Here is a 27,416-nt window from a genome sequence, read left to right on the forward strand (position 1 = left end):
TTTTACATATTACAATGGGCATTATTTACATTGATAATACTTGAATGTTGATGAGTTATTGTTCAATGCAGATTTTTTTTACTCACTTTTCTGTACTTATAAAATGATATAAATATAACACGCTGCCTCGATATCTTTAATCGTCATTAGAGCAGTGATAAATTCATTCAAAAACAGGATTTTGCTATTGATTTTGTAATTTTTATTAAATAAATTATACTGCAAAATATGTATTATTTTATGTCACACAGAAGAGCAACGCCTCTAGATATCCAGTGGGCTTCTAATGTCCCCTTTGGCGACCTGAGACGCAATTCGCACACGTACGTTAATCCCGTTCTCGATGGTTTTTTGTAAACCGGACACTCGTAGCCGGGCATTAATTTGTTCCCGATCGTATTTATCGCGTATATGTGTATGACGGGCATTTCCGTGAACATGATCTTGTGGAGCGATTCCTGTAGTTCCTTCTCCCTCCTGTTCCAACTTGCCCCATCCAAGAATAGTCCGTACACATAAACGCCTTCCTACGGGTCGGGAAAAATGTTAGAACATGAGCGATTGGTAGGTAGGCTGATTAGTGATTACAGATTACTGAATACTGTTGTGTATAGTGTTTACCCAATTTTTTTGTTTTGTGTCCGTCATACCCTTATGGCCTTATATCGAGCGGTATAAAAATTCTAGTTATCCTACTTTCAAAACGTGATCAGGTTAAAAAAATTTGGCGAATAACTGTAATTTTTGACAAAATTGATTTTTTTTTTTTTTATAACTAGCTCGTTGACCACCGGGAAAATTCTAGTAGACGCTCTTAAAATTAAAAAGCTCGGTTCCTTATTTGTATATTTTTCAGTTAAATTCCGTAATTTTATTAAAATTAATTATTCAATTGTCTAATGATAATACAATTTTTGGTGAGTTAATCAGAAATTATCTATATTATGGATACATATTATAATATTATATTAGTATATTTGTACCATAAAGTAATATTAGGTACTCTTATGACGTAGTTTCGTAGAAAACAAATAATTTTTATCAGAATTTTCATGAATTGTGATAAGAACTAGAGTATAGTTACTCTAATAGACAAAGTGTACACATTATGGAGATACCCAATAATAACGTACACGTCATGCGTGGAGATGAGGGAATACAGCTATAAATGATACTATTTTACACTCACCAGTGGTGGCTTTTTGACGTCTTGTCTGTAGTACAACGTTACTTCGTTCTCGAGCACGATGTTGTCCAGCGTCCAGCCCTTGTGAGCTCTGGATATTTCTTGTTTCATCGCCGTGAGGAATCCCTGTGGGTTGAAGAAACCAGTCATCCAAAACTGTGCTGGTTTTTCCCTGAACACCCACGTCGTGATCTGGCTGTGCCGGTTTAACAACTCGTTGAACCAAAAACCGATAGTCGAAGAAGTCCAAGAGGCCCTCAACCAATGTGCCGGGATGCGGCCATCATACAAGTAATCCAATGTTTCAGACAAAACCTGTAGTTACAAATCGTTATAGGTATTATATTATTATAAAATACACAATAAAAGAAATTGGAATCGAAATAATAATTTTCAATTTTTCAATAGTCTTTCGATAAAAATATTGCTTAAAAGAATGTGTGTGAATATTTAACTAGTGTTTGATAAGTGACAATAATAAAAATTATCTATATGTGTTTTCATCGATATTTTAGTGTAAAAATATTACTATAATAATTTTTACTTTTTTTTTTTTTGGTTCGAGTTATTTATAGTATATAATATCATCTTTAATATTTATTCCAAACTCTTTTTCTATCATTTTAATCTTGTAATACACAAATTTATATAAACTAAGAACAAGGTCAAATGTTAACACGTTGGCTACCATGAGTATCACGGGTGTCACACATCATGATACAACAGCCATAATTTTGACGATCTCTGATTATGTACCACGAGAGTCACGAAGGACTCACAAATTGTCATCATGTGTGTACGTGTGAGTTGCGGGTGACTCTCAGGTATTTTGTTTTTTTTAAAGTTATGTAGAATTCAATAATCAAGAAAACTTATATTTTTTGTGAGTCACGGATGATACTCATGGTAAATAAAAAACAATTTTTGAAATCAGGTCTGGTAGCCAACGTGTTAATAATTGAAAACAAATACCTAGCCTATGTAGGTATATACTATATATAGTTTGTATACTACTTATACATATCTACTGAATTTTGTTCACAGAGACCGGATCTGTGTGACGAAAACTCGTTGTTTTTCCATTATGCATAATAATCATACTACTACCACATAATAGAATACTACAATTGACGGCACGGTCCGCCTATTTATCACCTGTGGCGGAAAAGGGATTTTTGACGGAGTCGCCCGTATTTCCGTCAGTTGGATGTGCGAAATGGTCCGGTCTCTCGGTGAACAGAGTAGAGTATATTACCTTTACACGTGTAATTATTGTAATCGATTTACTTCGTTCATAATGATTATTCCGTCAATCGCTAACAAGAGGTCTTCCAAAGTATTTTTCACTATTTCGGTAACCTTTTGGATGCGCTCGATTTCTTGTCCTAAGAAAATGTTCATAGGTTGCGTCGGACCCATTAACGTTAATCTATTATATAATTCGTGAATATTTATTTTTGTATTATAAATAATTGCAATTATTATGTTGTCTTCATAATATTATAATAAAATATTTTAATTTATAATAATTACTAAATTACCTTTCTTTGATGATAAACATGTTGAAGGCGAGCGGTAACTTATCCAACAAGTCCGAACTCGTATTGTACACTTTTTCTTCGCGGGTCACTTCACTACCGCCGCCAGAACCTTTTGGTTGAATCATTATAATAGTGTTAAACATTTCTTGAACCATATTAGTTTGGTATCTAAAAATGTATATCGGTTATTGTATAGTATATAATATTATTTTAATGGGTATCTTTATAGGTATATCATATTAAATGATGTACTGATAACGTTTAATGCTCACGTAATATCGGTGTTCGGGTGAAGTCCACACGCTTGAGGAGGATCTTTCAGTGGCATTTCATCAATAGCCGCTAAATACTCGGTCAGTTTATTAAATACCAATACGTTGTATCCTTCGTAAAAGCAAAACTGTTCGCTAAACATATCGTTTGTAAACCAAAGTTCAGTAAAATTGTTTAATAGTCGTCGGTCATAGTCATCGGTTACCCGGCCGCCGTAATGCACTTCGGCTAACATGTATCTGTAACCATAATAATATATCCTAATGAATATTACGTAATATTAAAATAATTTCAAAATCATATTCATATAAGATATTTTTACCGATTTTACTCGTATCTTTTTAATAGATTAACAACCTAAAAAAATCTTTATTCTTTTGTAAGGCAATCATTAAAAATTTAAAATTATTTTTTTTTGTATGTGTGCTCTAGAACAATAGTAAAACACTTAAGTCAACTATAAAATAAATATATAGGTATATAGGTATTTTATTAAATTGTTTATTTAACTATAAGATTGTCGTTGTCGTTATCGCAACGATGTCTCTATCGACGTTTGTGAGAGCACGACCGGTAAAAGTCTTCACTGGACGAAAGACGGCTTTCGCTCGACCGTCGTTACAGTCATTTTTGTATCGTTATAATTAATTTAGTTCTTAAGTATTAATAATAAGTGTTAATTATTTCAAAGAACCCCACACCTACAAGATTCTTGACCTAGTAATTTACCTTAAGGCGACCCAGTTGATTTCAGAAGTTGGTTCCATATCATCGACCATTTTTTGTAAGTATAAAGTCGATGAATACCAATCTGATGTATTGAATTCGTATGGTATGTTCCAACCGACGGGACCAAATTTTCTACGTTCTTGAACGACGGAATGGAGAAAAGAAATCACATATAATATTGGTTTATATTGCGATATGCTGGAGTAGACTAACGTGTCATCTCCCATATTGATAAAAGTTCTCATCAACCCGGCTCTCAATCCTAAATATAAGTTAGCAATGAATTATATAAATTACCAACTATAAAATATTCCCCTCTCCCCGGAGAGCAGTTAATAAATTTAAAGCGGCTGACGTAAGTTCATTTCTTAAAAATTGTAATTGTAAATAAAATAAATTAGTTTTTCTGTTTGAATTTGTAGTTGTTACAAATTTATCTAAGCGATCACTTAGGAAATTTACTCTTGGGTGTTTTTACCTTCTGGGGGCTCATATGTAAAATGTATTGATATTTGTAGAAGTGATATAGAGAATTTAGGATGCACTTCTGTAGTTATCCATATTCTAAAGTTTTCTTGGTTAGACAGGGCCACTTGTGTGTTGATATACGTAAACGTTTCTTGCATAAAATTCAAACACAAATGGCAATTTTGAAGTAATACCCATCCACCCTAAACAGATATGTCACGTATATTCATTTTAAAACCTATGCTTTGTAAGTAGACAATATTGTTATAAAATGTAAAATGGATTATATTATATTTTATGTATTTTATATACATATTAAATACTCACATTAGCTGCACATTCCTTCATCAACCTCTCAGCGTGTACTTCTTGACCTTGACCCATAGACACAGAATAGAACGGTATTTCTAACTTTTTTGCCGTATTCTCGATGAGGCTACTAGGATCAGAACCCATACTCAAGAAACAAATCATAGGCGTAATACTCTTAGATTCAAGGTACATCTCTTCAATATCGAACATCACAGTTTCTACAAATTCAGGTCCAAGCGATTCTTCGACGTAGGCAAATGCTTGATTCATCGTCCTATCCGGGCACCATGCCCTCACCATCAATAACCTTTCGAACACGTCAAGCCTATCAAATCCATCTGGCATTTTTTCTTTTTCCGGACTACTCTTCTCGTACCATTTTTTCCACGAGCTTCCATTTATTTCAACTGCAGTCATTATTGATTGGAACGGTGAAATGGTTTGCAATAAGCCCAAGTTCAGCCAACAAATATCAGTCACCCAATCAAATGGTTTAGGTTTAATAGAAGTTATGTCAACCGAAGCGCCACCCTTGATAAAATATTCAAACTGGCTTCTAGTGATTTTTCCTCTCTCTAGATCTATTTTGAGTGTCATGAGTATAGTAAAAAGTATTTTGTGTTTCTCGTATAAGCCACGGCATTTATATTTGAATATGGCGTAAGTCAAATATTCAATGATGTTATTTATTCTACGTTCGAGCATAACAGCTTTTTCAGAGTTTGATAACGATTTATCAAACTGTTCTAAGAACTGTTGTAACGAATTCTGATACATGGGATTAACCATTCCCATTTCTACGATTAAAAAGTATAATACTGAACCTCTAGTGGCAATCGGACGATACTGTTCACGCATCACGCTTATTGAAGCTTGAGTCTTGTTCGCAACCTCTATTTTTTCGCTGACATCAGTAGCCGTATCCTTGGTCTTATTCAACGTATATAATACTGATTCATCATCCACCAATGACCCTTTTACAGTAGTTAATTTTATCAGAAGGTCGTGTTCTAATTTTTGCATTTTTCGTTTTTGAGAAGTCACTTCGGCGATTAATTCAATACGCTCCTGTTCTAATTCCTTCTTCTCGATTTCGATTACTCTACTTAATAATTGATCTTCCAGCCCTTTTATAGTTACAGTAAAATCGATGATTATACATTTGGCGTAGAGTTCCGGAGGATACGATGGATTTCCAAGTTTTGAAGTAAGATATAATCGAAAATCTTCACTCACGTCAATTTCTTTATCTCCTAATAATACATTTAAGAATTTGCCTTTTACGTAATAGTTTTTCTCTAGAACGTTATTTATTATCGGGTCGACATCTTGCTGTACATCATAGATTAGTAATGGCTTTCCCAATGATAAACTATCTTCAAGATAATTTCTGAAATATTTATCATCAAAGGTAGTAACAACCATGTTATTTACCGCTTCTTTATTTTTAATCCAAGCTATTCCTTGACTCTGTGGGTCAATCATAATTGGATATTTTGATGATTTTGTTACAATAATACCGTTTTGAATTGAAAGTTCATCATTTGGCAATCCTTGGAGATTCCATTCGCTAATAGTTGGAGGGTCAGCCAATTTTTCAGACACATTCAAACTTGGTGAATTTGGAATGCTCCTCTCGTTCAATTGATCATACCACGATTGCAGAATCTGCGTTCTAAATTCTTGATTAAATGGCCCAGAATAATTTAAAAATGCCGTCAGTATAACGATATCTCCTAGTGAATATTTAATTTCCAAATTAAAACCCGCCAACTGATGTTTCCATCTTTTTCTTTCTCCTTCTAGACCTTCAATAAGTGCAGTTGCCGAATTCATTTTATTCTTACATTTATCTGCTTCATTTTGAATTAATTGCTGTGAACCTAAAGCTATATTTAATTTTTTTTTTGCTTCTAACAACTCCTTATTTTTTTCAAAAGCTATGGTCTCCGCAGCTTTTAATTGTTCTTTAGCTTGGATATGTTTACCCTCTTGTTTAGCTAAATTCGCAATCAATGGAAGCACTTCTTTGTTTACATTATAAAAATCTGACATAGCCAATGTCCAACTAAGAAGTCCGGCTACATTTCCGCATGCCAATTTCGCTTTTTCAAATGTATAGTCTTGATACTTAAAATATGGTTGCAATAAATCAATTGTTTCTCCATTGATTTGATTTTTTGGATAATTTTGAAGGTTGAATAGAAATCTTGTGTCAGACATTAACTAAAATAAAATATAATTATCAGATAAATAGGTATTAATTTTACCGTTGTTATGATTTGTAGCTGTAGCATGCAGAAGATTTACTTTTAAAGATTCCTTCCAATTGGGTTCTAAAAATACTTTGGTTGTATCCAATACGACTTTCGGTAATTTTCGTTGAAAAAATATGAGTACAGAATCCATGATCACCGTAATTAAGTAAGGTGGTTTGCCCAATTTCCGTACGGTAGCTATATCAGTTGCTGTAAGAGTCTAAAAATTAATTATTTTTTTTTGTTATTATAGAAATTATTTTATTTATTAAAAGATTTAATATTTTATTTATTCCTTAAGGAAATATAAGAATAATATGTGATAACAAAATACACTTCGTTAACTGAGCAGCATTATAGATATTAAATCTTTTAATTTAACCATTTATTGTTTATTTAATAGTGTAAAAATGAATACCTATTATAAAACTAAAATATTTTTATGATATTTAATTAAGTGTAAATATTAACTGTACCAATAAAGCTGCTTCGGCAGCATCTAATGCTGGTTTAGCTTTAGCAAGTTTAATTTCGGCGATCTTTTTTTCTTTTGAAATGCTTTTTAATAATAATTCTGCTCGATCTTTCACGACTGCTACTTCAGCTTTACTTATTTCTGCAGCTTTAACCACGATGTTCACTTTAGTCGTTACCTGTGAGAACCAATTAATATGTTTAAAATATTACGTATCAAAAACATCATTCTATTGTTTTCAAAACTCTACCTCTGTACTAGCTTCTGTTGCGATGGCCATTTCTTTTTCTTTTTCTGTCAATTCTTCTTTTAATCTTCCCACTTGTATCGAGGCATCGGCGAGTTTCTCTAATCCCAATATTCTTTGCTTTTTCATTTGCTCAATTTCGTGTATATTTTTTACATACAAAATCTTATAGTCATTTACAAACGAAAGGAATGATTTTGGCGTTACAAATATTTTTCGACGAAACCTTTATAGAAATTAAATAAATAGACTGATTGACGGATAAAAACAGATTATATTGTTATTATTGATTGTTATGTATAATTTAGCAATTTAAAAGTGTAATATAATTTAACTGATAAAAATGTAGCCGGAAGAAGGTTTTTGAAGAGAATGATTATAACTTATAACTCTGAAGAATATTAAGAACAATAAATTTACTACTTGATTTTGTTTTGTATTAAATTATGATTTGTAGCTATCACATGTTATACAAAAAGTAATATATATACACTATAAATACAGTATTCCGATACCTACCTTTGGAAGTAATTTGTGCAATCTTTTGCAACGTTATCGTGTATAACGCCAAGCAATTGTATCAATGACGTCTTTTCTTCTATTGTACCGACCACAGAGAAGTCATCTAGAAAATAATGAGATACTGCTAGTAGTGCATCTGTGGGCCATGCAGTGTACCAATCGATAATGCAACCAGATATGAGACCAGGAAACTTTAATGAACGTAAACGAAAACTTTCTCCAATCTGTAAAAAGAAATAATTGATTTGATTCAATTTATTTTGTTCTCCTTGGCACTTTATGATGTTGAGTTTAAAAATTAAAAAATAAAAATAAAAAATAAAATTGTACGTATACCAACGTTTAACAGTGTCATCTATGAAGAATATAAATTAATGTCCTGTATATCATGTGTTCAGATAGTTAAAAAAAGAGTGTGTGCAGCAACTCTGTGGCTAAAGAATAGTTTTTATTTTTATTAATTCATGTATACTTACTGGTGAAAAACATAAAACTAAGTGTAAATTGTTCATAGCTTGTTTAATGAAAAATTGGTACAAGTTGTCCATAGATGGATTTCCTCTAGGTGACTTCTTTTTAAATAACGGAGTTATACTATTCAACATTTCTTCGAGTTCATCTTTGGGAAACAAGTTAGCCACTTCTCCAGAACTCAATATGTTGTTAATATACTCAAGAAAAGACTCCTCTTTAATATCGTTATCTGTGAATACAAATGTGGTTTTCGTATCTTGGATTCCGGCGAATCTATAAAGTATTCTGATATCGTCCAAGAAATTGTTGACATTATATGATCTACAAATATTAAAAATAAGCAGTCGGTTTGATGAGTAAAATTCATTAAAACATTCAATGCATGGGCAATCGCATGGTAATAATGTTATTTATATATAATTATATAAAATACTATAAATCACTACAATAATTATTGAGTGTTCAATAATTACCTTGTTAAAAAGATTGAATGTTGTTTGTATTTAGCAATAAATGACGCCAAAGTGGTCACCGATCTCCGACCTGAACCTCCGACGCCTACAAGTAGACCGTTTCCACGAGGTATCCTTAGTATACGAGCTATGATAATCAGATGTATCATACAGTCTCTGAAAAAGACTAAATCTACTACAGTACCACGAGTCGCTTCTTTCATTTGACCCATAAACATCAGCATTCTATCTTTTAACACTTCAAAGCTATAAAATGTGAAATACAAGTAATATTTAAAGCCAATTAAATATGATTTATTAGCATATTATATTAATATAATTTATTCTAAAATATCTATGAACAAAAAAAATGTGTTAGTATTTTGTACGTACTCTTCGATGCTCTCATAAATATTCGGAGTCTCGGGTTCGAAGTCGTCTGGCTCGTCGCCAGTCGGATCGACCATGTCCCGCATAAAGTCGACAAAGACGATCGTTTTCATATTAGGTGGCATCATTCTGTAGCTCTCGCGTCCGAGAAACTTCTCAGCTGAAGACCGAATCGTCTCTAAAAACCAGTCTTTGTCTTGTGAGCTGGTCAACTTGTCATAGACGACGCGTTGTAGTTCATGACACCACAACCGCAACAACATCCGGACATCCGGACATTCTGCAGAGCATACTTGTAACATACCTTCCCAGATGCGGGACAAGTCGCGTAGGTTAAACACATAGTGGAAGTTGGCTGGAGTTGGTAGTAGCTTTTGCTTGGTCTTCTGCCACACGATTCGGGTGAGCGCCACTAGGCCGGGTAAGAATCGCACAACCTGGTCGTTGAACCTCTCCACGCAGAAGTACCCACATCCTAGTGCTCCAAATATCTTGTCCATGGATGTGTCCGATGGTAGCGTGCAGTTGAATATACAGAACTGTCGCTTAAGTCGGGGTGGAACGTCATTTCGTCCACCACCCGGGTGTATCATGGCTCCTAGCATATTGACGCCCACAATGTGGACGAAGTCACCAGGCTTGGTTAGTGAGTAGAATCCCTTGTTCTGAAGAAGCTGGCGTGTTATCTCGTTCGTCACCTGGCCGGGTATAAATTAAAAAAATCATATAAAGAACCTTGTATAAGATTATTATGACCAATATAATATCATGTTAACGCGTTTTAATCTGACACCTTGATCACTTATACGAATTCGTTTAACACAGAACTAATATTTAAATTCTGAAATTAACGAAAAAACAACTAATAGAAAACTTAAATCGTATATTTTTAATGACAAAATTTGTTAGGTTATATATGAGATATGTTACAGAGTTTATTAATATTTTTAATGCTTATAATCCGATAACCATGGGTTTTTAATTTATACCTCTTAACACGCACTGCGCGGTTATCATAATACCGCGGATATAGTATATTTTATACAGACCTAGGTTTTTAGTGCATTCCGACTGGCTACTACAGTTAGTTTTTAATAATAAAAAAAAAATTAGCTAATAAAATATTTTAAAACATTGAAATATCACATTAAGTTACAATATTGTACAGGTTTAAAGGAAAAGTGTATTTAAAGAAGAGCCAGTGGCCATCGTGGCTAGTAGCTTACGAAATTAATGTTACCATGAAAGTACGAAAAATAGACTCTTGATCAACGATGTAAGATGGACCGTGCAAGAGTGATGACCTCCCCCCCCCCGGAGTAAAATTCGATCAACGCAGTTGTGTCATTTTACCTCGAGTTTCAGTGGGGTTTGGTATTGCTATAAGAGACTGTTGAAGAAGGTCTGAGTCGCGTCCATACCTATATAATGTATAACCGTATATAATTATCATTTAAAATCGAATTTGTAACGAGAAAATATAGCAATATTTGTAGAAGTCAAAACTAAAGTAAATCATACTAAATGTATTCCATTTTCCATATTTCCATTATTTTTTGGATATAAAATAAATACACAGGTACCACAGGCTAAATTGAAGATCTAAATGTATGATAAATGGTAAATTAAAATTGTTATAATTACTTGATCTCCCCAGTCGTTAATGATTGGCATGTTAATATCATCGATGAATATTGTCATTTTACGATTACCTGGAGGACCATACGTAGTGCCAAATCTTTTCTCCATATACCCTTCGACAGTACTCTAATCGAAGAGATTAACAGTGTTATTTTTTGATACTTAACACTACTATCATATAAAGTGCTTGTTTGTTCTCACTTGAAACATGTTCGGAGTGGTAGCTGAAGAAAAGTTAAGCATTTTGCTCACTCTCACTTCGGGATCAAATTCTTGCATGTAACTTTTGATCATTACCGTCTTTGCAGTACCTTGTTCACCAATTAATAGAACGTTTTTCTCTTGATTTGCGATCAAAGTTATTAGAAACATGGTACGCACGTTGTCCAAATTCGGCACCAGTATATCACCATACACCGGTATATAATCAGTGGGATACGTATATGGTTCTATTAACGTTTCCCAGTGTATCCATTCGCCTTCTTTTGAAATAGTATAGTCATAAATTGATTCTCCTTCCTGTTGAAAACATAATATCGATCAGTTTTAATTATTTTTACAGACAAATAAGTCACTTTTCTTTGAATTAACGCACTTTAAGCTTTGGGACTTTAACTTTCCCTGCCAGATCTTTTAAGATAAACTCTTCCAGTAATAATCTGTTGTCTGACTCTAACACGGCAGCGATACTCCACATGATCGCAAATGTATATAACCGTGATAATATTTTTACTGATAATTCTATTAAATTGTATTTTACAATAAAAATATTTATTTAAAATTATATGTATTATGACATCCTATACCCAGTGATATTTACCTACATCTTCGGGGAACATGCTTAATAGTCCGTCTAGTATATCACATGTTTGATGAATGTAGTGAGGTTCCAATAAAGTCATTTTGGGTGTAAGCCTAGATTGAAGCATTTTTAATAATTCACTGTAAGAATCATCAAAAATTTCTTGAAAGCAATTAGACAAATATTCTGATTTAGTTTTTCCCCATCCCTGAAATAAAATGATTTATACTATATAATACTACTATACTAGATATAACTATAATTGTATTACGCATATTATATATGTAATTAAATTATTTATTGAAAAAAATTTAATTTATTGGCAAAGCTTTGAATACTTTTAATATGATAGAATAAAACTCATACAATTAGTTAAGAATTATAAATATAATTAAGTAAGTTAATATATATTGATAGATATTATTCACAGTAAAAATAAATGCATTTTAAATACTTTTATACTGTATTTATAAGAAGTGATAAAGAGTTATGTTAATTGTTAATGTTTAACTGCTTACGAAAGTATTCCATTTCAAATTAACAAAATAAAATTGTTTATTTCAATTTATCAAAGTGTTAATTGTGGTTTGATCAACTAAAATAAAGGTGTTAAACTTAAGGTCAATAAAGGTGTGTCTGACAATATAATATAATATCCATAAAATATATATTATATATGAGACTTTTAAAAAATATCACCCTTATATTTTTGATATTATACGACAACTTAACAATTAAATGATTCGAGACAGTTAACTTTTTATCAGTAATACCTACTTATAAATATAAATTTGTATTAGCAGAAGTTATGTCATACGATTTAATAAGAGACACAGCTTATATACTTACTCCAAATATCACTCTCCATGACAACACGGTAGCAGAGAAAAAAGTCATTCCCATCCTAGATATGGTAGCCGGAGAAGCATTGTCCACGTTGTCCGGTTCGAAGCAAAGTTTGGCGTTGGGGGCCATGACGATTCGATCACCATTTGCCAAAGTAAGTGTCTTATTATCGTCTAAGACTGAGTTTAAATTTTCTATCCAAACTGCATCCACAGGACCATCTAATACTATCCAGCAGTATTCATCTGGACTCAGCTGTGATAGAAGTATTGTACAGGCATAATAAAAGATGGTGAGGTAACTGTTTAATAATATGAAACTGATGCAACTAACTGTCTCAAAAAACGAAAAGTACCTTTAACGTCCTCCTCCAGAGCGTCGAAAATATACCATCGGTCCAATCATTTGTGGCCACGTCTAATCTCCCAAACATCTGTGATGCCGTAATTGCTTTTGGATTCATTCTATACTCGAAATGTGTCAGTCCAGTTTTGGTTAAGGCCGATAGGAGGCAATGAATAGCAGTTGTCTTACCAGAACCAGTGGGTCCCAATATCATCAGCCCGTGACGCACCAAAGACGTTTCATATACCTTAAACGAAATAAATACAAACCAGCGTACAGAATAAATAATATACTCGTAAAATAAACTATTATAGGTATGTTAATACTTGAATAATTTTTAAATTCCAAGAGGGATGGTTGACTAACTGTTTCTCAAAGCACGAGCTCACTATAGCTGTTTGCAAATCTTTATACGAAGACGAAGTCGATTTCATGCCAACAAACAAATCTTCGATCAAAGACAAAAAAATAGTTTCATCTTGATCGACTAATTTTGAAACGTTCATTCCCTTCAACACTCTCATGAGTATCGTTTCTTCGGCTTCGTTTGGGTTACTCCTCCTCTGAGTGCCAAGCGTACGCAAAACAGCCAATATATTACGCAGACCAAAATCATAGTGCACCTGTTTACTCAATTGTTCTTCGCATAACTGGTATAGTATGAAAAATTTTTTTGATAGAGGTTGGTTATTTTTAAAACCACAAGCTGCTAATTTCACTCGTATTATTATCTAAAATCAGACACGCATCACTCCGTTATTAATTTATATTTGGTTAAATTCCATTAAAAATGATTGTTTTAATTAGGTATTTATAGATGATTATTATAGTTTTTTTTGTAAAAAAATTCATGAGAACTAAAATATTTTTTATATACACAATAATCAGATAGGTAGATTAGATTGATAAAAATATAAGACACGTATTTGTACAGTTATTTTCTTAAAGTATGATATTTGATTAGGTACCATATTTATTTTGAAGTTAAAATAATAATAGTAATTATATCATATTGTTTTTATTATAATTTATAAATATGTGTAGTTTTGAATGTTAATGTTTTGCCATATGTATGATCATAATCATTAAGTTTTTTGTAACAATATGTATGAACCAAATTGATTAATATTGTTAAATTAATTACCAATCGATCAGGTACCATCATGGCTACACTCCTAAAAAGGACTTTTAAGTTTTCTGGTAGTTCTTGACGTCCAGCATATCCAGGATTCATGGTCAGAAATATAGCAAATTCTGGGTTCATGGGAACTGTATCTCCATCGCTAAAAAATAATATCATTACAAGTCATTATTACGTATACCAATACATTGGAGTTATGATTCAATAAATACCTGAATACGAATGTTTCTTTGGTGCTTTTTCGTGCCATAAAAACAATGTATACTTGCTGAGCGGCTACCGAAAGTACTGGAAGTTCGATCCGGTTGAACTCATCAAAGCAACCCCACGTACCCGAATGCACCAATCCTTTGAAAATACGACCAAGACCTCGGTAGTCCATTTGATCCGAACAATTAAAAACAACCACGTATTTTCCAAGTGATTTCCCCATGTCTTTTGTCGTCTCTGTTTTTCCTGTTCCAGCTGGTCCAGCCGGTGCACCTCCCATATTCATTCCTATGCATTTCCGCCCATTTTATATATTAAATAGAATTCACATATGGATGGTATGCGTTTAAAGTGTGTTTCGGTCAATGCATTAAGATAATAAAAATGATTTATTTTTCATATTTATAGCATGCTTAGAAAATTATATTATGAATATATCTAATGAAAATTTTAAGTCACTATGACTCTTAAGTTGCTTCCTTACGAACTATAACATAAAAATAAAATCAACTTTTTCAATAACTAGTGTAGCGTAAGTATTCTCGTTTTTGTGTTGTTCGTTGTAATTTTTCTCAATTAATTCTATTTTTATACCCAGAGTAATAACTAGATAAAACTATAATAGATTTATACGACGTCACCAAAATTATTTTCGATTTCTTACCAACTGCTTGGGCTAAGGTAATGTAACAGCGATCGGTGAGTGGCGTGATCACAAGCCTATCAGAACAGCCTAGGAACTCATTTTGATATACAAATAACACATCAGTTATGCGAACTTCGCATCGGTCAAATTCTTCTGTGTAATAAAACCGCTCTTGTTTCAACCATTCAAAATCGAGTAAGTTCGTAATCTTCATCTGGTACAATGATTCGAAAATGTCCCTAAAATATGTATGTATATATTTAAATTTTAAAATTTTTTCTGACGTATATAAATGCTCATTTATATTTTTGAAACCTTTGATGAACGTGAATCGTAATTAAAGTCTCGTAGTTTAATCTTTCATTTTTGGTCAAATTCTTAGTAGTGGCATCAATAAGTATATTGAGGAGTTTAATAAATTCTTGATTAGTGTCTTTCATAATTTTTTTCATGGTGACTGAGTTTTTAAGAGCATATTCTGTACGAATTGTCCACAGTAATTGTAAACCGATGAGACCAATCTGAAAATGAACTGTCAGATAAATAAAAGATAACTAAAATCTATGACATTTAAACTGATAATCGCACCTGAGCAGGAAATTTCTCAATCATTGTTATGATTGAGAAATTCGGGTCGGTCATAATATAATTATCCACGTTCGCTATAATTTGATTCACGGAAAATTTTGATTCATTAAGCAAAACATTTAACCAATTTTCCACTCCTCCAGAGCACAATACCGGGTGTTCTAATAAAATTTTTTCACCTTCTTTAGATACAATCTGCAGCACTTTATCATACTCGCTCTCGCTGTATATTAGTTTAGCTGTATTATCAAAAAGACTAAGCAAATGAGGTCCAATGTTATGTGAGTTCGAAGCTTGACCTAGAATTTCCAATAATACTGGGTCCGAAATAAAATAAAACCTTGAAAATATATTTCTTTTTTGATCCAAATACCTAATTAATTAATAATTATTTAGTACGTATTTAATATTAACTTAACTCTCGTCTAAAAAACGAAATAGCCGTGCAAGAATCACGTGAATTGCAACACTGCTTTAAATTCTTGCGAGATGACTCGCAAATAATTAAATAAGTATAAATTTGATTTTAATGATATTTTGTGATACCCTGCTAATGACTTTTGACACAATTCCAATTGTTCAAGCATATACGGCAATAAAATTTCCATTGACCCATCCCCGGTGCATATCTCAATAGCGTTCTCAAGAAATCGTGCTTTGGTCATCAAAGTTACCCACAATTTATCAATAGCCTAAACGTAAATCATGTAAATATACTGTTAATAAAAATTAGGATAAAACAATGTTTACAGTGAAACGTTTTGTTTCTTGTGGCAATTGTTTAGATATGTCGCCTCCCATAAACACGGCTTCTAAATACATCCAAAGATTTTGTACAAGAATCCAATTTTCCAAAACTAGACCTGTTACGGCGAATTTCTTAACCCAATCCATTATTTCTGACTTGAACGCGATATTATACCTATAAATATTTTATAATAGAGTATCATAATTTTTATTTACTATCAATAATATTTCATTATGTAGGTAAATAAACTTTTTTAAACTTGTTTCTTGTTTTATATAGGAACACACTTTTGTTTTAAACAAAAAAAAAATTTATATTCTATATTATTTAGATCTTTTATTGATTTTTTATCAATGTTTATAGAAAATAATAATAAAAAAACTTAGTGAAAATTTGAACTAATTTTTAAGTTATGAGAAAAAAAAGAAATTAATTTTTCGAAAACTGGTTTTGCGTAAAAATTCTTTGTTTTTCCTTAAAGGAAGTACTCAATACTGCCGAAAAGATAATAAAAAAACAGAAAAAACATATTATTGCAAAATCAATACATTCATTTTCCGTTCAAAATCTAAAACATCATAACTATGTACGTCATAACTCATCCTACACAGAGTATATACTTTTTTGAACTATTTCGTAAAATGTGTTACCTGTTGGACGCTAATGAACTCATAACCATTTGCGAGTCCTCTAGTATGGCTACGACTTCCGCTATTTCTTGTCCTTTTACAAGTAAAAATCCTCTGTTTTTAAATTGAGCCATTTCTATTTTTATAGTTGACCAATCAAGTATTATCTGTCGCAATTTCGCTTCTATGTCAATCTCTTTGATAGCTGTCTGGCATATGTCTTCCAGCTCGTCTTTACTTTTTAATAGAGGAGCAGACATAATATCCTTGAGTGCAAAATCGCGGTCGTTTACTGGGAATAATGTACCAGTCGCTTTTTCTATCATTTCCCAATGCCTTGGCTTTAACGAATTCTTAAACATCATTTCTACTAAAATCATTTTGTCAGACCAATCGTCAATGTTGTTTTTTAATTCTTCATAAGTTGGCCATTCCTTTAGACCTTTCGGTAGTTTACGACACTTTTGGGTGTATTCTGCCAAACTATCAATAATATCGTCTATTTTCACACGGGTCCATAGTGTACTAGACCAAGTTTGAATTGATCGATTGACTGAACTATATAGATCATAAAGTCTTTTTAGTAAGTTGAAAACTCGTTTAGTTTCACTCAACGTAGGATAAGAAGTCACTGGCATTTTAAATAAACGCTCGCCGTCTTGATAACGTTCCATCAACGAAACTAATTCTTCGAAACGGTCTTGAAATAGTAAAACCCTAAGCACAAATCAAACGAGTGCAAATTTAAAAAACTAAAATAACAGCATTAGATCCTAACCTCTCAGCGGCTTCAGAAGGCATTAGACCTTCAACCATAGGACCTCTTTCAACGAACTGTTTGTCAAAAACAAATATGTCTGTTTTAAGATTTAATATCCCTTCTTGCAATTCCGTGCTCAAAGGTTTATATTTATCCAACAATCTTTGTGTTGCGTTGCACATCTGTAAAACAATATCCATATTTTAATATTATTATTAATAATTATAAGCTCTTTATATTCAATAATATATCATGGAGGTTGTCACCTCCAGTTTGAGTTTTTTATATGTTTCGGTGAGTAAATTCAACTGTCTCTCGTCATCAGGCTTAATTGGAACTTTGTATTCACTTAACAAATCATATACATCAACGGTCTTTTCTATGTCATTGTCCAAATCGGTCAAATTGACTTCCAATTCTTCCAAACAAAATATTATCTTTCTTGCATCAACCAAATCATTGATGGGCGATGCAATTATATTGTATTTCTCCGCTATGTATTTACACAAGTATTTGAGTTTAGAAGACTCCAACACGCCATTGGCAAATAAGATTTGCCATGATATGATTTCTTCGCGAAGAGACTCTTTGAATTCGTCTAACAACAATATGGTTTTAGTGAAGTATATTTAAATAATATATAACATTTCAACAGAAATTAAGTGTTAATTGCAATAATCACCTAATTGAATTTCCAAAGGACCTATCTCTACACTCGAAGGTTCGTCGTAAATAGTATCAATTGTTTGTTTCATATGGTCGAATACATAACGAATTGAGTCCAATTCGCTTTGTTTTTCTAACAACCAATTTATATTTTCTATTTTATGATGATGTTCTACCCAAATTTCTTGATATTTATTAGAATATTCCTGAAAATAAAATGCCACGTTAAAACATATGTATATCGTTATTCGTTATCGTTGGTGAACAAGTAGTTACGGATATGACTTTTTCTATTTCTATTTTCAATGGCCTTGTAGCATTTTCTACTTCTTTGGCTGCAGCAAGCACATCTTTGTTTTTGGATATATTTTTCTTATAAAAATAATCGTTCATCTGTAAATTTAAAATCCCAATACTTAAGTATAAGAATTATTGCATAAGATGAAAATAAATAGTATGGAATGTGTTTGACATCGTGGTCTAAGCTCCAAATGACTACAAACAGATGAAGAAAAAGAAAGAAAGAGTGCTAGATAAAGAAAGAAAGATTCACTAGGTACAGATTATACGAGTTGATACCAATAACAGTAATAAGTAATAAGTGTGAGAATAAATAATATTTGAAATAATGGACATATTGTTAATAATATATTCTTTTAGTAGAATTTAATCTTAAATTATACCTTGAAAATAAACGAATAGATATAATGGATTAGTTATAATTTTATCAATTTATTGATCAACGAACACCAAAATGTGAACTCGAATCGCAATTGCATTTCTGCATCACTATGCGCAATTAAATAAATTATAAATACTACAAAATGTAGGTACCTATAATATTATACAATTTAATTTACCTTTATGTGATTAAAACCCCAACGTGTTAATGTTGTTGTAACATTTAATGCGTTTGAAGTTACATGCTTCAATGCTGAGCTAATCATTCTCCAAGTTGGTTCAATTCCAATTTCAGAATCAATCAAAGTTAATTTGATTTTCAAAATTGGTGCTCGTTCCGAATTTAACGTACGTCTTTATTAATATTATTATTGGTGAAAAATTGACTGGATAAAATAAATCGTATACTTACTGATAATAAGACAACCCGTCTATCAAATACTCAAAGGTACTTCGCATCGTGTTTACCAGTGACTTAGTGTAAAAAAAATTATAGAACCTAAAAACACTCATGCACCAGTCATCAACTTGTTTACTAGTTGGATGTTCGGCAGCAGGAAATTTTTCATCTATGTATAAAAATATATTTGTTGTGTGCAATTAGTAATTACAAGCAAGCACCACAAGCTGCGTAAAAAAATATGATCCATACCGTTACGTTTTGCTTCTCCATCCGTGTCTTTAATATCCTCCAATGCTCTATTAACGTTGAAAAAGTTATACATCATATCTTCGTCTTTGAAAGAGTATTTATCGTTTACTCTATAGAGAATCAACTTAATGGCATAATTAAACACATCTTCTATGAAAATCGATTTGTCTGAAATGTTTTTTATGGTATCCTCCAAATAAATTTTATTCAATTCTTTAAATTCATGCGGCCATACTGCTTCATCTGGCAACTTAATCAATAGATATTGGCCCATATTATCGATCTCAGTTCGTAAAATATAATTCAAATCGGAAAGCTAAATCAGTAAATATACATTATATAAATAAATGTTTATATTATATTATGGTGAGTCTAGGTATACCATTTTTATAAACGCCTCGCTGTAATTAAAATTGTACATAACTCCGTGCATTGTATTCATAGCCCCAGATGAAGACCATTTTATCGTATTAAGCAATGGTATCAACAGCTTATCCATTTTCATCAGTTCGAAATTGATTAAATTATAGAATACATCTGGTACCATTTGTCTGTAAACGTGAACAGCTTAAATCACATTCATTATTTTACTAATATTTATTACTAAGATAGCTTTATACCTCAATTGATTGTATCGTATTACGATATCTTCGGCATATATGTATCTTCCGTACATCATGTCTTTACGCTGCACCTTCAATTGTAGTCTCCGTGGTATGGGGAGTCTGTGGTAAATCATAAGTTGAGCAATATCGACTTTTTCAGTGATGAACTTCGAGAAGTTAACGCTATATTTTCTCGTTGTTTGATCTCTGATTAATAACGGGCCAGTCCTTGAGCTGTTGTCCTTTTTGATTTTAGAACCAAAATCAGTTATCATATATTTATATTTTTATATTTTTAAATATTTCATACATTATAGTAATATTGTACATAAAATACACTGAATCACAATTTGAAATCTTACTCTTACTTACTTTTTCCGCAATCTGATCGCTCCATTCTGTGTGCAGAGCTAATTCATGGTTTTTAAGGGCGATGCACAAAGCATTGTACGTATTAATATTTTCTCCCCACAAATTATGGCTCTTACTCTGTAAAACAACGAGTTGTAAATGTATAAATGCACGATACGATATAATATTTAGTTTTAGAACACAATAAGTATCTTAGTTTTTTTAGTACCAAAAAAAATTTCATCGGCGTTTTGATTTTTTCATTTATCATCGCTATCCACATGATTTGACAAGAAATCATAGGCAAATGATATGTAAATGGCAAGTCATCTCTGACCCCAGCGTACAAATCCCTGTAGTCTAAAATAAAAATTTTATATCATCAGTATTTATTGACGAACCTCTCGAGAGTAATTGTTATTATGAAGCGTCATTTACAAATGTTTATATTTTTTAATGTACTAATGTACACTGTTTCGAGATCCAAATCATCCATTTTTAATGTTTCACACTTTTTTAACAATTCAACCTTGTTTACAAAGTCTGGAGTTTCTTCTATCACAATTTTTATATGATTTTTTAAACGAATTTTCAAATCCTTTACATCCGAATCAAATTGGTCACTGTCTGTTTTAAATTTTCGATCTTCGATTAATTTTAATAGGTCTTCTCTTTTTTTTGTAAACGTTTGGAACATTTCTTTTAGTTCAGCATAAAGTTTTCGAACCATTGGGATCGATGACTTTTTCAAACCTTTATATGATTGATATGTTTCTATTATATTTTTCATCTGCAAAAAAATGATGATACAATAGAGTAGGTATCAAATACAAATCTCAAATATTTTTTATTCAAAAAAAGAAATAACCCTAGATTTTAATTAGTTTTAGAAATAGTTAGAAAATTGGGGTTTTTTAAGCTGACATATTTTTTACGTTTCCCGATTTTCACACGTGTAACTGAAAAACAAAATAATCTACAAACCAGTGGATACTATGTAAAATATGCCAATGAAAAAAAAAATGAAGACATATTTTTATATAACTTTAATGTAGTATTTGTAGTTAAAAAAATGGAAAATATTCGCTAATAAATTCAATGCTTGATAATTAAAAAAAATTATTGATATTAGAGAATTACAAACAAACATGCCTTGCTTAATATAAAAATACTCAATTGATATACTAGGTCTTGTTACTACGTATTAATCATGAGTATGCTTACTTTGTCAAGCCGGTTGATAAACTCGACGAAATTTCCAAAAGACGTGATGAATAATACCCGAAACGGCTCCCGGTCTTCGATGTTTATTTTGTTGACCGATTTGTTGTGGCAATAGAACACGTGATCTTTGAGTTCTATGCATAGTTCAAGTTTCTTGAGCAATATGGATTTGGATTGGCTCCAAAAGGATACAGTGAAGTCATCTGTCAGATACTGAACACAGCTTATCACCATCTGATTCAAACACGTCAATAGCACCTTAGTCGTGGATCGTTTGTCAAACGCGTACTTGGAAAAAAATTGTGCTATTGGCATAGCGTCGAAAATATTTTCAACTGCACATCTCAGACGACTTATATCGGGTTGGTACAGATCTTCGAACATTTTCTCGAACGAGTTCAGGAAATTCACAGTTTCGCTAATTTGTTGGTAAAAATGCATTGTTCTTTGTTTCACGATAATCCACGACTACATCATAATAGTATTCGTGTTAGAAATTATAAATCGTTATTAAAGTTTGTAATATTATGATTGATAATTAATAACTAATGTAACTCGTAGTAAAGTTTCGAGGGAAGCGGTATTATTGTTCATCAAATTTTAAGTATTTCACTTAAACATATAGAAAAAATGACTGAACTTTATTCTCTAAATAACAATTTATAATTAAATATACTTAAATATAAAAATGTATTTATTTGTTTAAAACCAATAATATAGAGAGGGGAAATTATATATCAACCCCTTTCAACATTCTCTTAAATTTAAGACTATACCTATATATGTAATCTACAATACGAGTACATAATATGTGTTATCGTATTTACTTTTAACAAGCTAGAATTAGTTCGCTCCATGGCCGTTTCGGCAAACATCACGAATTTGCTCTTGAACAAAACACACACTCGATCAAACTTAATACACATTTTTCTCCAGAACTCTATTTCTTTGTGAGGTCCGAACAAAGCTGGCTGTTTTTTTTCCAATTTGTATTGCTGAATCATCTATGAGCAAAACATTACATAATATTGTATTTATTAAAGCACACGACGTTGGTATTAAGTAGTATGCATTTTATAATAACTATTGTACACAGCATAATTAGACCAAATCCTATAGTTAGTGGTAGATTTAATAACGGAGCAAATAAGAACATTTACGAACTGGGTGCTTGACCAATTTCCCCTATACCCGGTCCCAAATAATATTTTTAACTTCATTAAAAGCAGAATGAAAAAAGATAGGCAAGTGGGTATCGCTTGATGTCAAATGAGACACTGTAATAGGTGTATTGAATTCAAATTCAAACCTGTATCACTGAATGCGAAAAATTCTTCTAAACAAAGACATTATATATAAAATAATAATAATCGTGGTATTGGTTGACTGACAGTCTTTGTTTAGAAGAATTTTTCGCATTCAGTGATACAGGTTTGAATTTGAATTCAATACACCCATTAGAGTATTATATATACCTATATATATAATATGTACCTATTAACTATTTTTTTTTAATTTTAGTATTACGTTAGGTTGATTTAATTTTTTCTGAAAATTTAACTCTAAAAACTCATGTAAAAAAAATAATTGTGTTTGTATATTTTTTAGAATTTTTAATTTCCAGTACAAACTACTTATTAGGAACATTGTACTAAATTTTTTACCTTAGCTAAAAAATTGAGATTTCATATATATTTTACAAAAAAATTGTTATTGTTTGTAAATTTTCGTGATTTTAAAGAATTTTTTAAAAATTTAAACTTCAAATGCATATAAAAAGTTATGGTAATATATTTTTATAATTTTTATACTGACACAAAAACAACTTGTGTGAGATCTTGTATTAAATTTGTAAACAGTTTGACTCAGCGTAATTATGTTTAATAAACAATTATAGAAAAACATTTTTGAAAAAAAATCGTAAAATTATTATATCTATAAGGCTATAAAGAGCTCGAATGGAGACATAGATTCAACAATTTTAATAATTTTACTATGTATAGAAAACAATAATACTTATATAAAAAAAAAAAAATTGCAAACACAAGACTTCCAAAAATTATTATTCACGAATTGTAAATTATTAATTTGCAACGATATTGGGTAATATCATAACATTATGTATAATTTTATAATTATATCATTCTAATTTCTAACTTTGTTCATAATAATATTATTCACTCACCTTCCGGAAAGTAAACATCCAGCCTCGGATCATTTCTTCACATTTCAAAACCAATTCTTTGGTTTTTGTCAATACATTATAATCGTTGGACTCGATTACCATGTCTTCGAAAAAATCGATTGGCGATTCGAATTCGATATCTTTGACGATACTATCGGTCGTATCTGTACTTACAAAAAAAAAGTGTATAATATACAAATAAATTTATAAAATGTTTAAAATGATGATGATTTATAGTCAACTTAAATAAAAGAGTTTGTGTATTGACAACTTTAATAAGTAAAATTATTACAATAAAATAATTCATATAAATGCATAATATTATACCGAGTACTACCTATATATTATTTAACAAACAATATCGGCTACACAATTATGAATTAATCGATTTACTCAGTGCACATTTGCGATTTATACATTTTATAACAAATATACTTATTTACAGGGTGGGTTTTAAAAATATATTCATAGAGAATCCGGAGTTAAAGTCTTAAAAATGACCAACTAAATTTAGAAATGCTGAATTTATAAATTTCATTTCCAACAAATTTAAAGTGCGTCAGCTGAAAATTTAAATTTGTAAAGTTGGTAAAGCTGTTCTCCCTCTACGAATCTCCCTTTGGTTGTTCCCTTCATATATGTATATTATAGAGTGCGACTTATTCACTATATCCCCTGCAGCAACTTCTTCTACAGATTTTTTAATTAAGTCTTATAAACCGTTAAAAAATCCAAAGTATTTTGGTTTGGAAAAAAAATCAATAATCGTAGGTAAAAAACATCGATATTCAGTTAAATTTACACTCACCTTCCATAAATCTTGCGATATCTTGAACACTTTTTACAAAAATCCGATATTCCGCGTTGTTCTGAGTATTCTGATTTTTCAACATACTCGCATACATATTGAATAATTTACTATGTTTGACAAAGTCCGACATGATGATTGGTTCTGCGTACAAGTTACATATAATATATAACAAAAACAATAAATTATATTTATTACATAAAAATTGGCGACGTAACTGAAATATTTTTGTGCTCGAGAATGACTGCATATTACTGACAGATACATATTATTAGGTTAGGTTTGATTATTATTTAATATGTTTTATGAAAAATCATAAGTATTGTACATTACAACTATTACAAGTTTACAAATTTATAGCAATCAGGTGCAATATGAATTAACATCCTTTAAAAAACTGAACCAGTAAGGCTAGTAGTGAAATATTCTCAAAGTATTCAAAGAACAATTTTATTTCTAAAATGTTTTCTGTATTATTTGATATAATAACCGCACTGACAACAGTCGTTATAGTGGACAACTCGTGCTTGAAGAGTTAATATTTTTAATATAATATTCATTAATTTTAAAATCTTAAAAAAATGAATAACACTTAATGCGTTTCTAACTTAAAAAACCAACGAAACTATATTTCTTTATAACAATATTAATAAATTCAAAATGAAAAAAAAATAATATTTGAATACAATTATTAGTTTTTTTTTTTAATAATTTCAGCGATATTACCATTTTATTTTTACCAACATTTGGCTATTATTTAACAAGACTATAGAATCCCCTATAACTTTAAAAAGCCTTTCCCAAGACTTATTATATAAATATACCAGTTTTATCAAGTTATGTTTATTTATAGGGATATAAATTAGTTATAATAACTAGGGCTCAGATTTGGTAGCAAAATAAATCCTTAAGAAAAGCATTACTAGAAGCCGGAGAATTAAAGCCGGATTTAATTCCAAAAAAAAAACTAATTTAAATTGCACACTAAATTATGCATTAAAAATCGAATTTACGACCATAATATATTTGGTCAAGTATTTTCGCTAAAACTCATCATATTGGGTGCTAATATATTTTTATACGTCTTAGAAAATTACCTTTCCACATTAACTGAAATAATTGGTGTTTATTTCATATAAACTAATAAATCATTTTAATTATACTGTTAAATTTAAGAAATATTGTACTAATACTGATCGACATTTGTGATCAACAATTACAATAATGATACCTTGTTATTTTATCAGTAATCTTGTATTTTCACTGGTTTTAAAATTCTGCCTTCTGGCAATAATAATATATAGTCAAAATATAATATACCTATGCGTATACATAGGTATGTATTTACTATTTAACAATAAATGTTCATGAAAATTATGTGAAAAATAAAAGTTCAAATGGTAAAAGAGCATAGTAAAATTTACTTCATTTAAATGAGAACGATTCAAAATGTATTTATATAAAAGAATTATCTTTCTCCCTTAAAAAGTAAGGTTTATTACAAACTCGGAGTCCTGGTTATAACTCATAAACAAATAAATTGTTTTGTATCCAAAATCATTGAAATGCACTACGTACGTACAGTAGTCAGTATATAATTGTAAATTACTTAGTCATAATGTAATGAATTGTCATAAAGGTAATTCCATAAAAATAAAGCAAATGTATACCTAACATTAATTCTTCGCGAACATAATAATAATATGAAAAAACGGCGTCGTATTATAATGGAAGCAGCCAAACATCCATGTGTGTATATGAAATTTAAATTAATCTTTTTTTTTCTAAATAATAATTTTTGAGAAATGACAGATACATATGATTATCGGCTTATAGATATCTTTTTACGTAATAGTATTAACTAAACGCGACGCCGTTCAAATCCGTGTTGAAGTTCTCAGGTGGTTGTAGTGGATAATCAACATAATAAAACAATTTTTACTTCTGACAATAATGCATTAAGCCATTTCACGTGACAATATTGTTTCAAATCAATGTATAGATTATAATTTTTAAAAAAATCATAGAAAATCATTACTTTGTTATACCCTATGAACCCGCGATGTCGCTTGGCAATGGTATGTACCTCACAGGTTTTTACAAAGTACGACAGTTCTTGCAGTACATATATGTGTGATTTGGTTATTGTGAGACAGTCAACAGTAAATGTAAATAAAGTTTATTTTAATGGTTTGTACACTAAAATGAAACAAATAACAGTAATTTTATAACGTAAGTATTACTAATCTTTTAAACATACAATTCACGGTCTCTTAGCAACAATACGTTTAAAACACATTAAGGTTTGTTATTCATTAACAAAAATTTGGAGCATTTATTTTAATCAACATGCATTCTAATCAAATAATGTTTTATACTTGACTACTTGACTACATATTGTTTTGTCGTAGCTATGATGAAATATTAGCTTTAGGAAAATAGTCACATAACCTTATAAAACATACCAAACGCGTAATATTAAAATAAAAAACAGACAGTCATTTTTTAATTTTTAAAAATTAAAAATAGAAGATTAGATATCTTCAATTATTAGATGAAAT

General features: G+C 30.8%; 1 protein-coding gene across 1 annotated transcript; it reads right to left on the minus strand.

Annotated features, from left to right (window-relative positions):
• Positions 1–179: 179 nt before the first annotated feature.
• LOC114125396 (dynein axonemal heavy chain 8-like) lies at positions 180–27,416 on the minus strand. The gene is made up of 47 exons (XM_050199394.1): positions 26,894–27,416; positions 24,856–24,999; positions 24,048–24,211; positions 22,690–22,866; positions 21,863–22,330; positions 21,077–21,428; positions 20,868–20,998; positions 20,660–20,776; positions 20,303–20,529; positions 20,065–20,233; positions 19,683–19,998; positions 19,443–19,599; positions 19,210–19,384; positions 18,626–18,742; positions 18,366–18,555; positions 17,950–18,281; positions 17,702–17,865; positions 16,945–17,640; positions 16,297–16,468; positions 16,093–16,238; positions 15,547–15,919; positions 15,274–15,479; positions 14,977–15,197; positions 14,315–14,600; positions 14,106–14,244; positions 13,288–13,692; positions 12,972–13,208; positions 12,620–12,871; positions 11,789–11,978; positions 11,564–11,709; positions 11,170–11,487; positions 10,972–11,094; positions 9,331–10,025; positions 8,959–9,204; positions 8,488–8,806; positions 8,009–8,235; positions 7,493–7,715; positions 7,244–7,420; positions 6,820–6,987; positions 4,525–6,735; positions 4,208–4,400; positions 3,730–3,991; positions 3,000–3,239; positions 2,728–2,895; positions 2,474–2,615; positions 1,190–1,501; positions 180–527 (listed from the first exon to the last, which is right to left on the minus strand). The coding sequence occupies exons 2-47, from the start codon at positions 24,986–24,988 to the stop codon at positions 234–236; spliced, it is 13,176 nt and encodes a 4,391-aa protein (XP_050055351.1). The 5' UTR covers positions 24,989–24,999; positions 26,894–27,416; the 3' UTR covers positions 180–233.

This window comes from Aphis gossypii, chromosome 2, assembly GCF_020184175.1.
Source record: "Aphis gossypii isolate Hap1 chromosome 2, ASM2018417v2, whole genome shotgun sequence".
NCBI lineage: Eukaryota > Metazoa > Arthropoda > Insecta > Hemiptera > Aphididae > Aphis > Aphis gossypii.

Coding starts and splice junctions, on each gene's coding strand:
- LOC114125396 (XM_050199394.1), bottom strand. CDS start 24,988: ATGTCGGACTTTGTCAAACATAGTAAATTATTCAATATGTATGCGAGT. Junction 9,205..9,330: donor ATTTATGAGAGCATCGAAGA/GTACGTACAAAA, acceptor CACATTTTATAG/CTTTGAAGTGTTAAAAGATA. Junction 7,421..7,492: donor CAACAGAAGCTAGTACAGAG/GTAGAGTTTTGA, acceptor TGGTTCTCACAG/GTAACGACTAAAGTGAACAT.